Genomic DNA, 24,054 nt, shown 5'->3' on the forward strand with positions numbered 1-24,054 from the left:
GTTCCAGTGAATGTGAACACAATTATAAGATAATTGGGGGTTGGAGTTTCAAAGATGGAACTGAACCTGTGTTTCCTGGAATGTATTATATATGTGGAAACAAGGCTTATTACAAATTGCCAGATCACTGGTATGGAAGTTGTTATTTCGGATTAGTTCACCCTAAGATATATCACGTGGAGAAAATCACTGGAAACAATGAAGAAACTAATGGATTAGTACGTAGTAAAAGAGCTAGTTTTGGAGAAATAGTAGGTGATATGTGGGCACAGCGAGTCAAGTCCGGTTCTCCCGCGGACCCGCTTAGACCTGCCCTCTTTAGAGATCCTTCTTTTCAGGGGCGCACGGTAGTGTGTTCGCTGATTAACCTTTCTTTGACCTCAGGTTCTGTTCCTGTCAAGTGGAAGCAGGCGGTGGTTTCTCCGATCCTGAAAAAAACATCTTTGGATCCTTTAAAACCGGAAAACTACCGCCCTATTTCATTGCTCCCCTGGCCGGCCAAAGTCATGGAGGCGCACGTCAACCTGGCCCTCTCTGAGCATATGACCCGGGCCAATGTCCTCGACCCCACGCAGAATGGGTTCCGTGCCGGTCACAGCACGGAGACTGCCCTTCTGGCAATGGTAGAACATCTGCGGATTGTGTTGGATGCAGGTCAAACGGCAGCGCTTATTTTATTAGACCTTAGCGCTGCCTTTGACACGGTGTCCCATCGCATCCTCCTGCACCGCCTGGAGGACATTGGCATCTGTGGCTCTGCTCTGCAGTGGTTCCGCTCCTTCCTCAGCGATCGCTCCTTCTGCGTTGCCACCCCTCCTTTTCAGTCCAAATACCATCAGCTGGACCTGGGGGTCCCTCAGGGCTCCTCGCTGAGTCCCACGCTTTTCAACCTGTACGTGCGGCCGCTGGCTGATGTCGCCAGGAAGTGGGGCCTAACCATGGTCTCTTACGCCGACGACACGGAGCTAGCGGTTACGATCAGCGGGGATGCCGAGCAGGATGCCCCCAGGTTCCGAAATGGGCTGAGAGAGGTGGCCAGCTGGATGAATAACAACTGTCTCCAGCTGAACGCGAAGAAAACTGAGGTGATGATCGTTGGGAGGGGAGAAGACCGCTGGGGGGACAGCTGGTGGCCTCTTGAGTTAGGGCCGGCCCCTACACCAGTGATGGAACTCAGAAACCTGGGAGTGTGGTTAGATCACACCCTCTGCTTTACGACCCACACTAAGAGAGTGGCGGCATGCTGCTTTGGTGTCCTGCGTGGGCTAAGGCCGGTGCTCAAATTTTTTGATGCTCCGACAAGACAGTTGGTCATTCAAGCGACGATTATCTCCCGGCTGGACTATGCCAGCTCACTCCTGCTGGGAGCAAACCAATCGGAGATCGTTCGCTTACAACGGGTACAGAACGCGGCTGCGAGAGCAGTGGTGGGTCTGCCAAGGTTTTGTCCCACTTCTAATACTTTGCGGTCCCTACACTGGCTACCGATCAAAAGCCGAATTCACTTCAAGGGCCTTAGCCTTGCTTTCAAAATTTTAAAAGGGTTGGCACCTGAGATTCTTAATAATCTCGTATCGGCCTATGTCCCGACTCGCTCTCTTAGATCTCTCGGGCAATCCCTTGTGGTTGTCCCGCGCTTCAGGCTCAGCCGGATGGGCGGTCGTTCTTTTCGTGTGAGAGCTGCGACCCTCTGGAATGCTCTCCCTTTAGAAATTCGCCTGTTAGAGGACTTATTAGTATTTCGTTCGTAGGGCCCTGAAAACTCATCTGTTTTAATTTTCCTCATATTCATTTTTCTGTTCCTTTTTGCGTTGTGTTATGTTCACCATTCCCTGCGCCAGGACGCTCCTTAGCTGGAGCATCTGTGCGCAAAATAAAAGATATTAACATTAACATATATTTAGTGCATTGATACCTACAGTGGGAGTGGCTCTGAATACACACAGAATTTTCAAATTGTCAACAGTAGTGGATCGGTTATCAACTGACACTGCTGGAGGTTTCTTGATGGTCAATACCGAATTGGTTGCGATCAGATCAATGGTTTTACAAAATCGACTTGCTCTTGATACATTATTGGCAAAAGAGGGCGGAGTCTGTATAATGTTGAAAGCACAACAGTGTTGTACTTACATACCTGACAAAAGTGTTCAAATTAAGAAGTATGTGAGAAACATTATTAATTTGGAAAAAGAGCTTAAACCACTGGAGGTTGATAGTGCATGGAAGAGGCTTACAGATGGTTTCTCCTCCATGGGTAGTTGGCTTTCTAACGTAGGAAAAGGTTTTGTAGGTAGAATACTGATGCCAATGGTGTAAATAGGCTTACTAGTTTTAGGAATGATAATCTGTTGCAAATGTCAGAAGCATAAAAAGAAATACTCCGTAAATAGGCGAGGAGTAAAGAGAAATATTGATGAACTTGAATTAGAAGAAATGAATGGGAAAGTATACAAGAAAATTAAAAAATTTCACAATAATAATGAAAAGAAGCAAAATAGAAAGTTTGAAGAGATTGAGTTGGGTGAATTGTGAAAAGTTGGCATCTGTTTCATTAATTGGTGATGATATAAAATATCATCAAAGAGGGGATTGATGGAGCAAGGATTCGCACATGAAGCGACTTGCTTGTATTCATGAACCTCGAATAAAGTTAAAAGCACTAATCAACATGTTTGTTTTACTAAAATCGCATCTTACATAAACATTGGGTGTCCGAGAGAAGATTGCTTATGTGTTTTACTAACTGTAATACGCTTGCATCTAAGATGGCTGCTGCTACGCGAGGGTTTCTACTGCGCATGCGTCTGTCATACTCACATGACATGACGTATTCGTTGCTTTGGAGGAATCTGTCGCTTCTGCGCACTAGTAATAATATGGCTGCTCTATGTCTTCACATGCAAGAAGCTTGCACTGCTGCTTTTGCTAAGCTGTTCGTTCTGCTTAATCCTAAAGCTATAGTTAAATATAAAATAATGGGTATAGAGTAGAGATACATGGTATACAGTGTATTCATTTATTCTGTGTTCTAAAACGGTTTCTTTTCCATTTCATGTTACACACGGAAAACTGGACTAATTTGTAACGCTATACTCTATCTTTGCTGAAGCTACGATTGCGCGAAAGTCTCAAGTTTCTGGAACAGTGACCTTTGGATTGCAGCCAAGGAGCTGACTGACTAGAAGATGCTCCTGAGAACATGAACTATTGAACTCAAATTTTTACAATGTTATAACAATGTATTCGCCAATAGAACATCCATTGTGGGGTGGAATAAAGATGTCATGTGAAAATAAATTGATGGGCGGGAACATAAAATTAATATTCAACACTGAGGTATCAAAATTTGGTGTGTTGTGATGACCTCTCCTCATTCTTTGTCAAATCAAAATTGGGGATCCTTACACTTGCAACATTGGGGGGTGGTACACTGACCTGGAAAATAGTATAACTAGGGTAAGCTTAGTTAGTTAATTTGTCCGACTTGTCCGAATAGCTGACCTATCACTGACCCAACGCACTCAATAGTTGATCGAGAGCAGAAGTACTGTGAAGCACTCTGTCAGAAGATTCGCCGACCCAATCGGGGTCCGGGAAGATGAGGTGCTGGCGAAGCACTTTGACGGTGAAGACGATAACCCAATCGGGGTTCTGACTATTAGCTGCAGAGAGGGAGTAGCGCAGGCGTTGCAACTGAACTGCGAGTGCTGGTCTTAACCTTTGGTGGTCCTGTCCTGATCCAATTTGGCTTTACCTGTCCTGATTCTGATCCGCACCTGCTAGCCTACTGGCGACTGCAACTTTCGGGGTTCTATCCTTTGAACTGACCTGTGGCCAGGGTTAGTTCTTCACACCATTCCTAGGTAAATATAAATTTATGTGGGTTCGTCATTGATTTGCTTCCTTCTCTTTCCCTCCCTAAATGTTACATATTTGATAATTACGCTTGCATATTATGTTCCTCTTTACCCTTCCTATTGATAAAGTTTGACATGTTCCTTTTTTCCCTTCCCTTTGTTAAATGCCTAAATATTTTGATCGTATTTTGTTCCTTTTCTTACCCTCCCTATTGCTAAATGATCGAAATCAGTTTAATACATCTTTTGCATAGTTATATTTTGATTCTGATCTTCATTATTGAGAGTCTATTCGTGTTCAATCTTTGGATCATGACCATTTAAGAAATTTAGATAAAAAGTTTTAAACTTTCCCGAGTCTGTGGTTATTATATGAGTGCAAATGTATTTTTCCTATTATGCTAACACCCTGATCCAATAGGTTTACAGGTACCAGTGACAAGGATTGGTAAGTCAATGGTATAGGACCTGGTAGGTAAAAATAACTGGTAGTAGAGCGAAGGTTACCTGAATAAAATATGTGTTATTTATTATGGGCCCAGGTGAGTATGGTAAATCCATAGTCGGGTGACCTGCGCGCTCTATCAGCGGTCCTGTCGGTGTTGCCTCCGATTTCCGCTACTGGAGAATAGGCTTGTGCATATCATTAATACAGCAGTCAGAGACTCCTTGGATTAGTCATTTGTAATCTCATTGCAGCCACATTGGTAGGACGGCCATTCCACCCGACATTGTAATCAGACCAAAGGTCTTTAAATGGCTGCGATCAAGAGGGCTTAACATTGGATTAGTTACCACTGACAATGGCAGTAATATAGTTAAGGCCATGGCAGATGTTGGCTATTTCAGGGTCCTGTGTTTAGTGCACTGACTCAATATCATTGTACAGGACCTTCTCAAAAAAGAAGACCGAGTCAGCAACTTAGTGTTCACCTGCAGAAGAATCTGCACTCATTTCAGCCACTCTTTTAAAGCCCGGAAGCAGTTGAGGATTGAGCTGGATAATAGAATGCCAGTTAAAGAACTCATACAGAATGTGGAAACTCGACTTATTACATGTTGCAACATCTGCTTGAGCAGTACAGAGTAATCAAAGAATATGTTGTGCAAAGAGGGGATGCAACTCTGAAAGGCATGATCATTGAGATGGACCAATGGGGCCAAGTCAAATGCCTGACAGAGATGCTGCTTCCTCTTCGGGTTTTCACACTGGAAGTCAGCAAGGAGGACAATACCATGGGCCAAGCTATCCCGTTGTTGCATATGCTACAGGAACAGCTAAAGGAGGTGTCTGAAATGTATGCAGGTGTGGATGAAGAAAAAGATGTCCATGAGTTGGTGGAGTGCTTTATCCTTTGCTTATCTGTTAATACAATAGTGCAAAGAGGCACTGTGTCATTCAAACATTACACCTGTGTCACAATTCTTGATTCACAGTACAATTACTGGCCACTTTCATTCATTTTTCAGACCGTGATGTTTCACGGCACAAATCCAGTGCTTGTAAAGCGCAAACAATTGCCCAAGGCGCTGGGGGCAATGGGGAAGATTAAGCAAGCTATTGCCCAGAGTCACATGGTGCTGAGCTGACCTGCCGCCGGGGATCGAACCATGAGCCCACATGCTCTGGAGTCAGATACCCTGGCCGCTGGGCCACACCTCTTCCACAAGACGTGGATTACTGAGCAAGCCAGCAACCACAAAAAGGAATGGCTGGAAATTAGAGGCCCACTCTGCTGTGAAGCCTTCAAATTTAGAGCCTGAAGGCAGAGTAGTTGGCTAACAGCAGCCAAAGGCTACAACAAGAACACTAGCAACCACAGGAACAGGAAAATCAGCCCTCCAATCTGAATATTGATTGGTTTCTAAAGGTAGGGCATAAGTCTACTGCAGAGGGAACGGTAAAAGAGTTTGAGTATGGTGGAGCACCAATGACTATGGAGAGATGGTCTAGGGCTATGTGGATAACCCAACAGAGGTCTATCTTGATCAAAACCCATTGATGTATTGGTTAGGGAAAAGGCACCAATGGCAAGTGCTCAGCAGACTGGCAATAAAGTATCTTGCTTGCCAGTTTCCAGTGTGTTCACTGAGTGTGTGTTCAGTGCAGCTGTTGCAATTGTCACAGTGAGAAGGATCAGTCTCAACCATGATCAAAATGAATACCACCAAATTACACCATACCTGAAGTATAGCAAAAGGAGGTTAATGATGATTGGTCAGACTCAGGTCCTGGTGGTGTGTTAGCTGATCAACATCTGGGTGAACCACCAGAGTTTGATGACAAACTCTACTTCCATGACCTCTGAGTAAGCCTCGGCTACCATAGAACTTTCTATCGCCAAACTGCTTTGACAAACAAAATAATATAATGTTCCCCTATCCTTTTTCCCCCTTTTCTTTGTTTGTGCCTCACAGACTAATGCAGTGCCAACCTTTTAGACACATGGATGTCCAGATTAGACTTGGACTAGTGTACAGTGAAGAAGCCTACCCCACCAATGCCTGCCTTGCTTCTGTGCCTATCCTTTCGTTAATCCCCTAGCAGGACTGCCCCAGAACATTTTATTTACATGATGGGCCAATGTGTTTTGTGAAATAAAGAGGATCGCCAATGTACCACAGTGTTTGAATTCGAACAGCTAAGGAATTCACCAATTAGTGATATATGAGTGATTGATGTTTGTGAGTGTTGAGATGATTCATGTGTTGGCCGACAGTGAGAGTGGATGTTTAACAATAATTATTAAGCTTGACTGTGTTTGTGATGATTCACAATGTTGGTGGCCTAATGAGTGATCTGTAGTCACAGAACAATGGGGTAACCCAAAATTAACCTGAAGGACCTGGGTAACTTGTGATACAGACAAACAATGGTCCGATCTGAAAAAGTAGCAAGAGGCATCGGAGAACTGAATATATCAAAAGATCTCCTACCACTATATGGAAAAGGAGAACAATCTTGTAGTTTCAATCCACAATTAACGAGGTTAGGGCAGCAGATAAGATTTCAAAAACAAAACATTAAGACACATACACATAATTGCATTTCTGAAATGTTAGTTACATCACTTATAAGTCAGTCTCAAACAACATTCCTTTTTACACACGGTATTGAAAACTCTTAGCTCCACAAATGGAGAAAGTGATAAAGATGAGTGCTCAGAGAAGGTGCTCGTGTGGATAAGGAGTAGAAAAAGGAAAAGAAAAGGGGGTGGGTCCTTTAGACCTTTTCACAAATCATTGAAGCCCAATGAAAGGGTGCAATAATTGGTCAATGAAGGACATGCAATGTGGACTTCTTCCTCATACTTCTAGAAATGCAGTATTGTCATCAGCTGCTGGTGTACTATGATAATAATGCATACACAGCATTGGGGGCTCCACCATGACCAAGGCCACTCTCTTGTTTTACTGTTTAAGCAAGAAAAAGAAAGCCTTCTCAACAAACATGTGTAGAATACCTTACTTGGGCATGCAATCGTCACAGTAGAGAACCTTATCTAAAATGGGTTCTCTGAGTCTTAGAGTACCACCTGTCCACAAGATATATCAGGGGAGAGGGAAAGCTTACTGACAAAGCAGAAGACAGTAAGCTACAGACAGACTAGTGCAGATAGTTTGAAATCCAGTACAGAAACTTGAAATATATAAAATTAGTAAACAGGATAATGCAGGGATAAGGAGAATTTAGGAAACAGATAGAACAAAGAGTAGTTGGAAAAGAATTCTGACAAAGGCACTGTAAAAGGGATAAATAACTGTAAATATGGTGTGGAAAAAGTTAGGGAAATAATATTATTAATAACAAGAGGACTTACTCGGGTCAGCAGAGCCATCTGCAGTGGCAAACTTGGAGGCACCTCCAGCTCCCTCACCTGCCACGGTGGTTTCCCACTTGCCCTTGGATGCTGATTAAATAAATAAACAAAACAAAATAAAAAAAGATTAATGGTACAGTCAATAATCTCCCCAAAAATATGTTGACAGGGAAAGGCAAATGCAGTAACATTGAACTTTGCTAAATCAGATCTCCTATTAGTATTGTGGACCTATTCCTAATTTCCTAAACTGAACCCTATTCCGAATTTCCTAAACTATATTTTGGAACTACTAATAAATTGCAATGAATGATCTTTGCTTTTCGTATCATTCTCAATTTCTCTGTCTCAAGCCCCTTTGAAGTGCCAACTCAGTCTGCATTGTTTTCAAACATAGATGCATGCATACTACACATCACTGGGAAATTGCCTGGGATTGGGACTGAATGAGCTCCAAAAAAGAAAGGCGCATAGAAGTGAGAAAACACAAAATCACTAATACCGTATTTTCCGGCGTATAAGACGACTTTTTAACCCCTTAAAATGTTCTGGAAAGTTGGGGGTCGTCTTATACGCCGGGTGCCAAATTTAACAGTACGTTTTCATGCGTTTTTACATAGCGCGGACTTCACCCGAAGGTGTCAGACCGCTTCTCAATAGGAAATGGTGCATTACAGGAGGAAAAAGTGACATGTGTGCAAGTAGAGGTACAGTATAGGAGGGCACTCAAACACAAGAACTAATGTTACGTAGGCGATGGTGGCACTGTGGAAGTATCAAAAGCAAACCCACTGAAAGCGGATCTGAAAGAGGGAAATAAATTACAGTTACGGTACCGGTAATCTGCCAAAAACATCACATTTTCCTTAATGCATCCAGCAGCATATCCACCCTATTTATTGTTCTCGAGACACACGGGAAATCATCTGGCTCCACCGCAGGCTATGCTAATGAACAGAAGTAATTTCTACCGCAAACCACCATGCATATGAGTAACAAAACTACCGTAATGTGGATAATGGTAAACCACAATGCATATGAGTACGTAACCATACTAATTTGGATAATAGCAATGTACAACACAAGGAAGTGGGGGGCACATCTGGTGAGGACATTCTATGATCCAACATGACAGCATTCACGACATTACATTTTGAATTGATTTTGGATGAAATGCCAAAGCATGGATATCAAGTACCGTAAGCCAAATATCAGAAAGAACGCTTTGGGTGCAAATCTTATGCACAATTAAATTTGAATCCACGCACTCCACCGTGGTATCCAAAATAGGCTTCTCTTTAGCTCAAGGAGATTCCTTAGGGAACTCAAACACAAGAACGAACGTTACGTAGGCGATGGTGGCACTGTGCACTGCGTTGAAAGTGGGGGTAGTCTTATACGGCGAGTTTAGCACGAAACCTACATTTTATCAAGAAAAGTAGGGGGGTCGTCTTATACGCCGGGTCGTCTTATACGCCGGAAAATACGGTACTAATAACTGCCACTATTTTAGTGACAGGAGAGAGGAGTCTCTGCATGACGTCTTAAATAATCAGCCCAAGCGAGTGCCAACAAGTTAGGTAGCGCCTCCAAGCACTTGTCTAGATGACGATTGCATAATAGTTTCAACATAAAATACACTTACCTGAATGTACGCATGCAGGATGCTTGCTATTTGGGAAGAAAATATTGGCATAGAACACAACAAATACATAATTATTACCCACCCAGCCCTGCAACCTTCATGCCCGGCATGTCAAACAGGTTCTTTTCCCTATCCAGGATGTTGGCCCACCGGTGCGTAAGTGACTGTTGGGTGCACCATACCCCAGAGCTACGGGCTGTATATCCAGGATGTTGGCCCACCGATGTTGGGTGCACCATACACCAGAGCTACGGCACACAGCCCAGCACACCCTCAACCCAGCGCTGCTGAAGCACCCGAAGGCTGTATTTGCTGGCAGGCCTGCCCCCAGCTGCCAGGGTGAAGGGGAGTTTGTGCTGTGCATAAAAAATTACTGTAGCCACCTTCACCTCAAAAAAACTATAGCAGGTTGCACCCCTTTGTGGTGGCACTGACAGCAAGGTAGGAAGCTGGTGATACGGGTGGTTTGGGGGCCTTGGCACTGCTCTGCCATGACACTGGGTGGGAGGAAGAGAAGAAATAGCAAGGAAAAAGAGGAAGGAAGAAAAAATAGTAAAGTAAAGCAAAAAATAAAAGATCTATAAAAGTGAGGCAAAAACAAAAGAATTTGAAAAAACATAAAATACTTAAAGACACATGGTAAGATAATAAATACAAATGAGAGGTAGATAAGTTCCAGAGGGGTAGAATTAAATAGATTAAGAAGAGGTTCGAAAAGTAGGCCCAAGCACCATAAACAGAGCAAAAACAAGATGACCGCGCCCAAGGGAACCACATGGTGCCGTCTGTGCACTGAGAATGTACTTTGTGTTGCGAATTATGTAAAACATCATGCAAAAGGGCCCAGCAAGCAACTCTGCATAGTGTCGCTGACTTTTTATGACACTTCACAGAGTTCCGCGTAGTGTGAGTATGTGAACTCCGCCCGGGCATATCCACAATCTAGGGGTCACATTTGACAACAAGCTAGCTCTGGGGAGCCATGTCAACAATTTTGTGGGCACCTGCTTTGCACTTCTCCCCGGCATAAGGAAGCTTCTGCCACTGCTGCCAGCCCAAGCAAAATTACAAATTATGCGCAGTGTAATACTACACAGGTTAGATTACTGAAACACTTGGATTATCTGATCAACAGATTTGACAGAGTCCAAGCATTAGCGTCCAAACTGGCACTAAACAGGCATTGAAGATCATGGGCATCTAATGCAATGAAGGAACTTCATTGGCTTCCTCCGAAACAGAGGATAGCTTTCAAACCTATGTGTATCATCTTAAAGGCACTCCATGGCAGTGGCCCTGTGCCTCTGTAAAACAGATTAAAGAGATCCTTCTGCAAGATCTCCACTCCACATCTGCAAACCATATCTGTGTAACAAAATTTCAAAAGACTGGGCGGGCAAGCCTTTACAGTCAGGGCGGACCAGCTATTGAACGAGCTGCCAGCCAATCTTAGATCTTCATCTGAACTTCTGCACTTTAGGAAAGCTTTGAATACCTTGCTTTTCCCCATGTAACCTTTCTTTTCCTCATTATCATGTTATTATTAACATGTAGTATATACACATTTAGTAACTGCTTTTGTCGAGATAGAAGCTCTCAGCGCCAGGATACCTGTATGGTGAGAGTTGCACATTATAGGTGTTACAAATAAATAAATATTCCAACTTGTGGAGAATGTGCTAGAGTACAATCTGACTGACCTCAAACTCAAGGATTATTGCAATCAATGCAGACACCTACTAAACCTTAGGAAACAAGTACACTAGTTGTTATCACTGAAATGCCAGAATATTGGTTGTGTAATACTACCATGTAGTAGTCAACACTTTTTCAAAGATGGCACATTATTCATATTAAGGGGTTATCGGTGACTACTGACACCACATTTATTTTTACAACATACAGTCTGATTGCTTGGATTACCTCAAAGATAGCTGTTTACAACTCGTGTCAAACATTTGGCCAGCTTTTTGTAAATTCCTTAACAGCAAGCCCTTTAATCATCACATCATTCCTAAACAAGTGGTAAAAAAGACAGAACCAATCGAGAAAGGGAACAACGTTTGCATAATATATCCAAGACCAGATTTATGGGTATATTTCCTTTGGTTAGCAGCATTCTGCCATACAAATACTAACTATGCAACCAATAATGATTCCCAGTTCTGTTTTTTTACAAGGTTTCCAATGCTATTTGTGCATGTCGATGAGGAAACTATTTCCATTCCTGATACTGCATTGAGAATTAAAGAAATAGATGAGTTATGGAAATATGCACAATTAAACATAGATAAGGCTACATTTCAGTATTAAACACGGCTGTTAAAGAACACAGAGAAGCCTCTATTTAGTCTACATTTGATATTTGATATTTGAGGGGTATTTGTAGAGCGCAACGTTCGCTCCGGAGGGAGCATCTTGGCGCTAAGAAACCTAAATGAACCAGGCCAGGGGGTTAGATGGAAGCTTTGGAGTACTCGTCCGGAAGATTAAAAATCCATGTTTTTAGAAGCTTTCTAAAGGGCTTTTCCTGGGTTTGTTGTCTGAGATTTTTAGGGAGTTTGTTCCAGGCTTTAGATGCAAGGAAGCTGAGGGTTTTCTCACCCTTCGTTGTCAGGTTGTATTTAGGGAGAAGGATGAGGTTGTCATTGGTTGAGCGAAGGTGACGGCTGGGCGTGTAATGGGGAAAGCGCCTGGTGAGGTATTTGGGGCCTGTCTTGTTATAGGCGCGAAAGGCTATAATCAGGATTTTAAAAAGAATCCTTTTGTGAAGGGGGAGCCAGTGGAGTGAGTGAAGCGCTGCAGAGATGGAGGATCTGCGGGGTAAGCCCAGGACAAGGCGGGCAGCTGTGTGAAGTACACTCTGCAATTTAAGGAGGGTGCTCTTTTTGACTCCTGCAAGCAAGCCATTGCAGTAGTCCAGTCGCGAGATTATGAGTGCGACTGTCACCGTCTTTCTGTCATTGATGGGGAGAAAGTCGAAGAACTTTCTGAGGGATCTGATCGTTCCGAAGCATTTGCCTGCAATGGTTCTGGCATGCTGGTCAAAGGAGAGTTCAGAGTCGAAGATTATGCCGAGGTTCCTGGCTGACGACACCGTCTGGGGGGGGGCAACAGAATTATCTGGCCACCATAGTGCTGGACAGAAGGAGATATTTGTGCCAATCGGGAGGATCTCTGTTTTGCTTGAGTTGCATTTCAGATGGTTATTGTCTACAGGGACTAAGGTATGGCTATGCATGGAATATAAAGATATTTGGTAAGAAAAAGTTAATGCGAGGAGAAATTTAAATTACACCGGCGTAATCCACTTAAATCTGTGATTTTTGTGTTACACTTGTTATGCAGAAGTCCTGCAATAAAAATACACAATTGCGTCCTCTTCAAAAAATGGCAAAACCTCAATGTTGTGTTCCTTTAATATGCATTTATGTTGTGTTCCTTTAATATGTATTATGCTTTCTTATGTGCATGCGCTTATGTCAAGCTCTTGTCCTCGTGTTTGTTAGGTCATCGATGATGCTTGGCATGTTGGTGTCATCGATGGTCAGTTGAGGAGCTTAGCATCGGCTAAGAAGACTTGTTGGTCTTAAAAGCAGTATCCTAATAAAGCTACTTGCTTCAACTTCAATTTGCTGCATCTTTATACTTAACACTCTAGCTCTCTATTTCCATGCCTTCCTCTAAAATGAATCTCACTATGATTATCAATTTCTTTTTAGTTTTATATTTCCTGGGACATGATGGAAATACACTGTTTTCTCACCTTGCCAGCCTATCCTTTTTTTCTGTGATTAATTGCACCACTGTTCATCATTTAAATTACTGTCATTTTCATTTTGGAGCACATAGAAAAGTATGATGCCTGATATGGCTTAGGTTTCTGCCACCTAATCCCAGATCAGAGGCCTCCAGACCATGGATCAAAGGGTAGGGAGGGAATTCCTCTTTAAATTCTTGTACGTCTTCCCAGCATATATTATGATGTCATGGAATGTTTCAACAATGAGCATCATGACACACACCCCCTCACCCCTCCGGACATCCAATCACAGTGTATCACAGGTGTGGCTATAACTCTGGAAAAGCTGTGTACTCCTAGGTCTATCCTAGGTATGGAAAAATGTTCCAAATTGTCAATCCTCTTCTGAAGGACATATTTTACAAAATGTACAATGACACCAGAATGAAGAAACAGTGCTTACAATACCTGAAGACGCTCAGACGCTTGCAGTTTGATGGACACCAGCCAATCTTCTTTGGGGAATCCAACATCTCGGAGAGCCTCATCACAGGTGAAACACTACCCCTAAGTGAAAATCTGAGGTACCCAACATGGAGTATTGTCCATGCTGGGGGTAGTCTAGGATGGGTGCCGTGGAGGTACAGACTCTTCCTAAGAGATGAACTGCCGATGAGTCCTCGTGAGGATATCTTCCATGAGTTGTGTGCTTCTTTAAGCGAAACCTATGGAAAATGTGCAATCGTGATGAAGGAAATAAAACAACCTCTTGAGACAAATGATCAGTCAGCCAACAACAGTAAAGAAAAGGAACTGTCGAAGGCAACCGTTCTTAATTTAGCCAACATCAAGTGTACTCCGCAAGTGGCCAGGGAGTATGGCCACCAACTCCTCTCAATGCCGCTAGCTTTCAGCTACCTGTCCCCTCTGGACAGCGCGTGGTCTTCCTTGAAGTGGTTCATCGTTAACAACAGGAGAGAATATTCCCTCATGTCCACACAGATGATTGGATCCTACCAGTACATTCTGCTCAGTGAAATGATTGGAAGCGGAGTCGACAAGATGACTCCGGGCAGGTGGAGAGCATTGACCAACAAAGTGCGGCGGTGGGAGAACCACTACCTCAACAAATACTCATAGAAGATGTTTTTTATTGAGAGGAGAAATGTTCTTCTTCCATTGAGTGTGAGTTCTCCAAATAACTTATGGCAGTAGTTCACTAGGTTGTGGCTTTCTATAGAACAGCAGAATACCAAATATAACTTTAACTAACTTAATCAGACGAAATATGTTTATTAGCAAGTATTTTCTCAGTCACAATTGATCAAATTCTATTCGGCATTATTTTCTATTTAGTAGCATGGCTTGTGTGCTTGTCAATTAAATAGCAAAGATTTGCAGGCATGGAAATATATATTTTCAGGATGACTAAGGGTACAGATTGAGCATTTTTAATAAATAAGATCGATACAGCCATTTCCTTTCAAATTGTTCCAGCCTGGGTCTCTAGATAAACACTATCTTTGTGAGGTGTGTGTGTGCGTGTCTATTGCGCACATGCATCTTACGACTACATCACTTGTGGGCGACATCATTTTTTATTTATTTATTGCAAATAAATAAATAAATAGAACGGGCTATAAACTGAAGTAAACATTACTCAACTGTAAGGCCACAAAAATAACGAAATTCTGCGACCACAGTCTTCCCAACATAGTTCAACATTGGAACCCAGAACCCAGCCTCTGGAAGGGGACTAGATAACCTTTGTAGAGAGTCTGGCACATGTGACGCCCTATTTTAGTAATCGTTGTACCGTTTCAGCTGGACACAGCCTTTTTTTCAAATCTGCAAATGATGCGGCAGGCGGTAGAGTAGGTGAAAAGAGTGGTAAATGAAATCCATAATTATCTTTGTAAAGATGAATGAGGGAGGGGCTTTCACCAAATTGTCATTAGACTTTCAATCATACAAAGAACATGCGTACTTTGTTTTATTGCAGATTTTAGAGTTTATTGGGTTGTTTTAAAAACCTACATCGAGCCTGGTGCGTTATAACTAAACAACATATTACAGATCGTGATGCAAGAATCTGTATCTGTTCTGCTGCTGCTCCTCTGGCTATCAGGCGTGCTGAATGGGTTTTGATCTGTACCACGCCTCTGGCAGGGCCATGGATGGCTGTAGAAGTAATGCAAAACATAACATAATAGGCAACAAACAACACAAGGTGCTACCTGCTGGGATATGAGCAGGGGAGGGGTTGATGGGGGAGGAGGAGAACAAACAGGTAACGTTTGCAATTTTTTATTTTTTTTGTTCAGTCACAAACCCCTGCTGCGCCTAAATCAGGATGGCTGATGTTACTACCAAGATCTCCCGTCACCAAATTCCCTACTCGCTCATTATCTTCACATAGCATCTCCCAGAATTCATGTCTGCATGGACTATCTCCACAGCTCACCGTCTGCAGACTGTTTCTCCCTGACGCACTGTAGAGCGCTCCTAGCACAGCTTTCCCCCTTACTTCTCACTACCTGCAGAATGCTTCACCTCCCCCGCTCAAAGTACAGAGTTGCCTAGCCCACCCCACTCACCGCCTGCACATTGCTTCTCCCTTACTAACTGGGCGCAGAACTCTTCACCTCCCCCACACACAGTACAGAGCATCTCCCTGGCCTACCCCACTCGCCACCTACACATTGCTTCTCCCTAGCCTACCCCATTTGCAGCCTGCACATTGCTTCCCCCTTACTCACAGCCTGGGAACACTTCACAGCCCCTCGCTCACTCTATATACAGTTTCTCCCCAGCTCACCCCAATAGCCGCCTGCACGTTGTTTCGCCCGTACGTCACTGCCCGGAGAATGCTCCCCACCCCCCAGCACTGTCACCCTCAGGGGAGCACCTGCAGCAGAGGCCGCACCTGCGGAAGGCGTGGCACTTCACTTAAGTGGTGCATGTACGTCAAGTAAAGTAACTCTAACCTCGGGCTCAGGTCAGGAAGCTCGAGCCCCGGGACGTGGCTTTGTCGCCAGACTCTTCAGACAACTGCTGCTGCTACAAATTAATTAGGAGTTGGAATGGTGCCATGGTGCAAGTTTGCAGAATCCAAACTCCATACAGACTGTCATTGTTCTGGCCCACGAAGGTCTTTTCAGGGGGCCCCTGTGCTTTCAAATTTGCCTAGTAGCAATAGATTCCCGCGTGTGCCCCTGAAAGGAAATGTCTGCTCTCTAACAACTTGACTGTTTTAACAATTCTGCATAGGCTTTTATATAAACAGGAAAGTGGCGCTCAAAGCAGTAAGGGTTAGGGTGAGACAGTCTGAAATGAATATATGGTGCTAACCAGGTCAGGGGGAACCCAACAACCCCTGAAAGTGAGGGCAAGGGCCCACACTGTATAAATTAAACAAAGTCCTGGGCACACAATCAGGGTAAAGTACAAGAGTGTCCATCCACTCCACAGGCATGGTAGGCAAAATGATCACAAAAGGTCGACACCAGTGGATACTTTTTTTCTGTTTGTATTTAGCGAAATTTCTTCAGATAGTAACATCATAGGAAAAACAGTCGACCTTTTGTGATCATTTTACCTACCATGCCTGTGGAGTGGATTGACACTCTTGTACTTTACCCTGATTGTGTGCCCAATACTTGGTTCAACTTGACTGTTTAAGTTTTGTCACAAGGCTGCCCCTTGGTTTGACGAGGTGATACTGTCGGCCAGTCCAAGAATTTTATCCAACAGTGGTTTGTGTGGCTTATAGTTTTGCTTTAAAAATCTCCACATGCAAAGGGATGTTGGCTAAAAGTCAAAATTGCCTAGGGATGTGAGACATGATTTGGAGCCCCTTGGCAGTTAATCCATTTCAAACACTCAGCTTGTTTTACGCGCAAAACCAGAAGATGTGCTCACATTTTTTATGAGGGCTTAGTCTTCATTCAAACTATGCAGGAGAATTCTTTATTTGGTTTTTTACAACCATAAAAATATAACACTCACTTAATGTAAATTAAAACAATTTCACGATAAAGTGCATCTTTATGTCAGGATATGTAGAAAAAAAATCCAACTCATTATTAACCATGTTCACAGGTTGAAATGTAAGTTTAAAACAGTTTCACGATAAAGTGCATCATTATGTCAGGATATGTACCAAAACATGTTTTTTTTCCAACTCATTAACAACCATGTTCATAGGTTCACGTTAAAGTACATCATTATGTCTAGATATGTGCAAGATTTTCCAACTCATTAAATAACCTAGTACTCAGGTTCAAAATCATTAAAACCAGCAATGCAAAGAACAATAATTTTTTGACATTTGTACAGTGAAAATATTTAAGCCAAGCTTTATTTGCACACTGCAGAGGTAGAAATACGCAGCAGCCGTGCAACTTTCCCTAACCCCGAGAAATAGGTAAAGGGCAGATGGATGCAACAGGAGGCACTGTCACACATACAAAATAGGTACAACATAAATAGGACAGTGAAAGTGTCCTTTCCTCTTAAATAGGTACAATCGGAGCATCAACAGTGCAAGCTTCTCTCCCTCACAGAACAGGTACAGATAGGGAACAGCAGTGAAAACACCCCTTCTTCTTGAAGCAACTGTAGCAGATCAACACCAGTGCAAGCATCCTCTCTCATAGGACACATGTTTACTTTCTCAGTTAGAGTAACAGGAACAGCATAACAGGCAGCCCAACAAGCTTCCCTATCTCACTAATGGCATGCACAGTGTAAGCTTTCTGTCCCTGCAGAATGGATACAAAAAACGTAGTGCAAGCATCCATCGGTTAGAGAATAAGTACAACAAGCTAAAGCATCAGTAGCAGGCCCCACCCATCATTAAGGGCACAGGGGCTCAGTGCTCTTTACCTCATCCATTGCATGATGATTGTCTCTCAGGCTGAGTAAAGGTGAGCCTACCAGACACTCATAATGTCAGGGTCAGGCAGCTATGTGCTTTAAATGCGCTAATGCTGAGGTGCCTGGCAGCCCAAGTCAAGCTTTTCCCATGCAGAAGATTTCACAGCCAAAGTGTGTGAACTCATCAACCCAGCAAAACACTTTGAGGTCCCCCTCCCTTGTAAAGAGGGGGAGAGTCACTGACAGAATCAGACAAGAGCTCTTCAAATTTAAACTCTGAAGTGCCCATGGCGGACTGTCTATTAATGACTTCTTGGCACAGAGTATGGTGTGGTCAGCAACTCTCACAGGCCCCATCCCAATCTCCGAGGAGTTAGGAAAGGTCCTTCTCTCATTGGTTGGTCCATGTGTCATGGTCAGCCAATGAGAGGAAGAAGCGGGATCTTCGGTACATCCTTCCCTCCATGAAGCCTCCAGTAATCTCCTAGGACTTTCTCCTTCCTACTGTTACTCATGCAGCCCTGTAAGTGTTTGTTGAATATGGCGTGCAGGCTTGTATGTATGAATGTATGTGTATTTGTGCATGCATGCTGTGAATGAGTGTGTATGTGCTTGTGAATGATGGATGTTTGATATGTCACCCATAGGGTGGTCTTCCACCAAACGCTCTGCCTGCTTACCTTCTGTTTTTGCTGATTCTTTTTGTTGGACGTAGGACTCTGAGCAATATACCACTGCTGACCAGAGCTAAAGTGCCTATGCTTCTCCCCTAAACATGGTGACATAGGTGCATATACAATTTGCATTTTTAATTTACTTGTAAGTCCCTTGTAAAGTGGTATACCATATACCCAGGGCCTGTATATTAAATGTTAATAGTGAGCCTGCAGCACTGATTGTTCCGCCCACACGCGTAGCCTTTCAAACCGGTCGCAGGCCTGCCATTGCAAGGCCTATGTGTGCTGTTACTACCACATCGACTTGGCATTAAAAAATACTTACTAAGCCTTAAACATCCCTTTTTACACATAAGTCACCCCTAAGGTAGGCCCTAGGTAACCCATAGGTCAGGGGGCTGTGTAAGTAAGAGGTAGGACATGTACTTTTAAGTTTTGCATGTCCTAGTAGTGAATAACACCTAAATGTGTTTTTCACAACTGTGAGGCATACTCCTCTTATATGCTTACATTGGGAATTCCTTCATAACTTTTAAGCTGCAATTCCTGATTAGAAAGGAGTAGCAGTATCATGTTTCATACTTTTGGAAAGGTAATGCTAAATCGTCTTAACTGGTAATGTTGGATTTAACATTACTATTTTGGAAATGCCCCTTTTAGAAAGTCGGCCTCTCTCTGCTCTCACAGCTCTGTGTGCCTGCAGCGTCTCTCCATTACATGTCTGGCGTGGGTGTCAGCCACACTTTGTGCATTCCCTATAGACGGCCACAAACACAGAAAGAATACGTGTGTCTGAGTACTCATCTCCATTGATCTGAACTCTGATTATTCTTCCTGAGCAGGAAGGGAGGGAGGAAGTGACACTCACATCTGAATAGATAGTGGCCTGACCCCTTACAAAGGGCTGAGTGTCCCCCACCGATAGTCTAGAGCCAGGGATGAGGAAGAAAGAATACATGGGCACTTAAATTACCTTCTTTGAAGTCACTCCCACTTTGAAGGCACATTTGTGTATAAGTATTTGGTCCCTGACCCCACAAAATCAGACACCTCTGGTGCTAAAACTAGACTCTTGCAGAAGAACTGATGTGCTGCATCAAGGACTGGGACTGAAACTCTGCTAGACCGCTGACCTAGAAGGCTTGCTTTTCTGATGTGCCGCCCTGCTGCTTTTTGCTCTCTGCTGAGGAGAGCTGGATTCTGCCTTGCAACTGAAGTGATCTTCATGGGCTTGTTGTCTTGCTTCCTGTTGCTTGAGATTCAGGGATATCAAAGTCACCACCACTGATCCTGTACCTGGTTCGCTGGAAGTGGACCCAGATACTTGCACCAGCGAAATTGATGCATCCAGTCTGCGTGTAACAGTACCAGCGCATGGAACCTCTTGCAGGAGCAGAACCTAGAGCATCACACTAGGAGCCATAGCGTCACGTCTGGTACCACCGCTTCTCAACCAACGCATCACTGCCACTGCCACTGCTTGAAGAAGATCAACTCATTGCCTCTCCAGCATGGTTTAACCTGGTGCATCGGCTACAGAACTGCTGCACTCGAGACCAGCACTTCACTTAACACACCTGATGCATTGCAGCCACTGCATGAATATTATAGTATTAGCTCTCATCTGAGCCGGGAGAGCCTGCCCCTTGAGGAATGTTTTGATATTGTATACTATAATATTCACTGCACTCTAGACTCTCGTTCCATAATACTTTGCAGGGCCTTTGGTTGGGATTGTATTTTTGCCCATACCTGTACTTTGGGTGGTCCTAGGAGGATGGGATCACCACCGAATCGTTCAGCATGATGTGCTCTTTGTGTTCAAGGCATCTGCTTGGTTCTCTCCCTAGGTTAGGGAGGACCTACAAATCATCACCTCACTCACTGCTTGCTGTATTTTCACTTTTGTGAGATGACTATATTATCAAAGGTATGTGAGGTTTCTGTTTTATTAATTGGCATGAGACACATCGGAGTTGCGGAACGTAGTTCACTGAGTTTTAGTTCAATTCCGCAGAATTCTGTGTAGTGGTACTCCACCAACCACGCCCACCCTTACCCCTAAGGTAGAAAAAAGGTAGCCCCATGGGCAGTGTGCAGTGTGTGTGGAAAGTAAGATATGTCTCATCATAGAAAAACAAGGTTGCATATGTCAGGAGAGGAAATGGAGAGCCAAATATGATATATACGAGAGAGAAATTTATAAACCCTCCTTAACCAAATACAAAGCTCTATTAGTCGTAGAAAAAGCAGCCTATTTCTCCTCACAAATTGAATCCTCCAAAAACTCAGCCAGAGAATTCTATTAAGTTATAACCAAACAACCTGGACAATAAAGAGATTGGGTTAATCATTCCTTCTGTGATGACATTGCTTCACACCTCAGGGGTAAAATCGACTCTATTTTTTACTCATTTGGTCCCCATGGTAACTATTTGCCAGTCACCGGTCAAGACAATGTGGACTCAGCTTTCAATATGGATTTGTCCATCAAAAGCTTCGAGTGTTTTTCATCTGTCTCCTCAGCATTAATAAAAGACCTTATTTTAACTACGAAGTTAGGCTCTCCAGACGACCCATGGCCACCCTCAATTGTAAAGCTAGTCCCTGACATCATTGCTACCCATCTCTCAGACACATGTAATAATAGGTTTAGAACTGGTTTGTTTCCTTCTCAATGGACACGAGGCTCCATCCTGCCTCTACTGAAAAAAGTCAACTTGGTTCCAGAGGACCCGGCCAATTACCAACCCATTTCCAGGCTCCCTTTCCCAGCGAAGATTGTAGAGAAGGTAATGAACATGCAACTAAACCAGTTTATCAAGGATTCCAACTGCTTGGATCCCACTCAGTTCGGAATCAGATCTGAACACAGTACAGAGACTGCTCTGATTAAGGCCACCGATGAGCTCAAATTCATCTTAGACAATGGAGGATCAGCAGCCCATATCCTGCTGGACTTTCCCGTGGCGATTGATACGGTGGATAATTCCACCCTGATATACCGTCTGGAAGCAAAAGGCATAAAAACCTCACCTTGAAATTACTTTCATCCTTCCTCTCAAACAGGGAAAATGCTACTAATTTAGATGCCTTCTCTTCAAGCTCATTTCGCCTGCCCAGTAGGGTTCCACAGGGATCCTCACTCAGCCCAACTCTTTTCAACTTCTACATCACAGACCTAGCCCCCCTTGTTGAATCCTTTGGGTTTTCCCTCGCCTCCGATATGGACAACACACAAATCGTGTTATCAAACTCCCCGGATGCCAACTGCACTGGTGCTTGCATACATGACTGCATGAAATGTATCAATGTTTGGTTGAATAGACACCATCTGAAGCTTAATGCAGGAAAGACTGAGGTGATCTTACTCAGCAATAACCCTAACCTTTGGTCTGCCTCGTGTTGGCCTAGGGAGATGGGCCCCTTTCCTGTACCCACCAGGAAAGCCAAGAGTCTGGGTGTCAAGATTGATGACCACTTACTCTTGGGAAACCTAATTAACGCAGTGGTCTCCTCCTCATATAATATCTTGAAAAAACTTTTTAAAAATCTGAATTTTTTGCCTGTCAGTCAGGAAGTCAGTTATTTCCACACTTGTATTATCTAAATTGATTATTGTAACGTCCTGTACATTAGCCTACAAGCTCAATATCTGAATAAGTTGCAGATTCTTCAGAATTCGGTGGCTAGGCTCCTTCTTGACGTGCCTAGGCACCATTCGGTTTCCACTGCTCTCAAGGATCTCCATTGGTTGAGAGTCAAAAACAGGATCACATTTAAAGCCCTTTGCCTGACATACAAGGCTCGCCATGATTCAGGACCCTGGTTTCTCAAGAAAGCCCTATCTTGTTATACTCCCTCAAGAAATTTAAGATCTGCAGGCTGTTTCAGAGCAAATACTATCAGATTTAAAAAATCTAAATGGGGTGGCAACAGCTTTGTGGTAAGAGCTGCGACAGTTGAGCTGTTTGTGCATTCACTCTAGATAGTCACACAAAGGGAGCTGAGGTGTGCCCAGTATATCCTGATGGCTCATCACCAGGCTGATGGGTCTTTCTGAGCTAGAGTAGTGGGAGGAGTTGTCACTGACACCTGAATAGAGCTCTGCCTGTTTTCTTCTACCTGCTTGTCAGGGTTCTCCAAGTGCGTGTGTATGCTTGCCTCCTGTTAAGAAGTCTCAGGGCCACAAAGACTTCACCTGCAGCCCCTGAACTCTTCTGCTGGGAGGTATGACCTGCCAAGTGGTGCTAAGTCCAGTTTTGTGCCCTTGGAGGTGGTTCTGCTGCAAAAAAAGCCTGAAAATCTATGCAACGACCTTACGCACCTGTATTTCTTGACACAGCACTGTCGTGCGGCTGAAAAAGCAACGCATCGCTGTGGCGTGGACGAGGAATCAACGCAGTGCCTGATGTGTGGCTGGAAAAAATCACTGCAGCCTGAGTCCCGAGTACCGTGTCTCCGATATCCGAGACACCCGCTCTGACTCCGATGCAGGCCATGCTATACAGCTGAAGAAATCGACACATTACCTGCTCGAGGCTCTGGAAAATCGACACAGCACCTATTTCGCCGCTGCCACATCGACCCCAGCACATCCAGATTTTCCACGCATTGAATCGCACTGATGCTCCAAGTTGTTCATCAGCGTTGCCCAACAGTAAAGCTGGGTGTCTGAATTTTGAAGCATCACCTTCCATCACAGTAAGAAATTGACGCATCACCTCCCCTGACAGCAAGGAATCAACGCATCACCTCCTCAGCACCACAGCAAGGAATCGATGCACCACCTTCTCTGGCAGTAAGGAATCGACGCATCACCTCCCCTGTTTAAACTGTTTAAAAGTAATGTCTTTACTAAGTATATGATGGATTGTTGCTGTTTTGGTCTTGTTTTGTTTAGTTAAAGATTAGTTCTTTTTCTAAACTGATGTGGTGTTCATTTTGTGGTGTTTTTATTTGTTACTGTGTGTTTATGTACAAATGCTTTACACATGCCTCTGAGATAAGCCTGACTGCTGATGCCAATCTACGAAGGGGGTGAGCAGGGATTATTTTATCTGTGTAACTACCTTACCCTGACTAGAATAAGGGTCCCTACTTGGACAGGGTGCAGCGTAAATGCAACTGCCAACTAGCGACCCCCATTTCTAACAGGCCCCAATAATGTTATTCCAGCAGGACATGGAAGCACAGTTCTACATTCATGCCGATGATACGAAGTTGATTTTTAAGGTTCAGCAATCATCATTATACACACCTATCTGAGCTGCCAATCATTCCAACCTGACAATCTGAAGTATATCTTTACCGCCATTTGCTTTTGGATGGCAAAAAAATAATAACTCTTGCCAAGACCCAAACATCCAAGCTCTGCTTCTTTCATGCTTGGCTTATGGAGTGCCAGTTATTTAGATCTTCCTGACAAACA

At 43.6% G+C, this 24,054-nt stretch overlaps 1 protein-coding gene across 1 annotated transcript; it reads left to right on the top strand.

The window, feature by feature from the left end:
- Positions 1-13,449: 13,449 nt before the first annotated feature.
- C8H21orf140 (chromosome 8 C21orf140 homolog) lies at positions 13,450-14,208 on the top strand. Its single transcript, XM_078655950.1, has one exon. The coding sequence runs from the start codon at positions 13,450-13,452 to the stop codon at positions 14,206-14,208; it is 759 nt and encodes a 252-aa protein (XP_078512076.1).
- The last annotated feature ends 9,846 nt before the right edge of the window (positions 14,209-24,054 follow it).

Source organism: Lissotriton helveticus, chromosome 8 (genome assembly GCF_964261635.1).
Source record: "Lissotriton helveticus chromosome 8, aLisHel1.1, whole genome shotgun sequence".
Classification (NCBI taxonomy): Eukaryota; Metazoa; Chordata; class Amphibia; order Caudata; family Salamandridae; genus Lissotriton; species Lissotriton helveticus.

Excerpts from the sequence above, each read along its gene's own strand:
- C8H21orf140 (XM_078655950.1), top strand. The coding sequence starts at position 13,450 with ATGTTCCAAATTGTCAATCCTCTTCTGAAGGACATATTTTACAAAATG.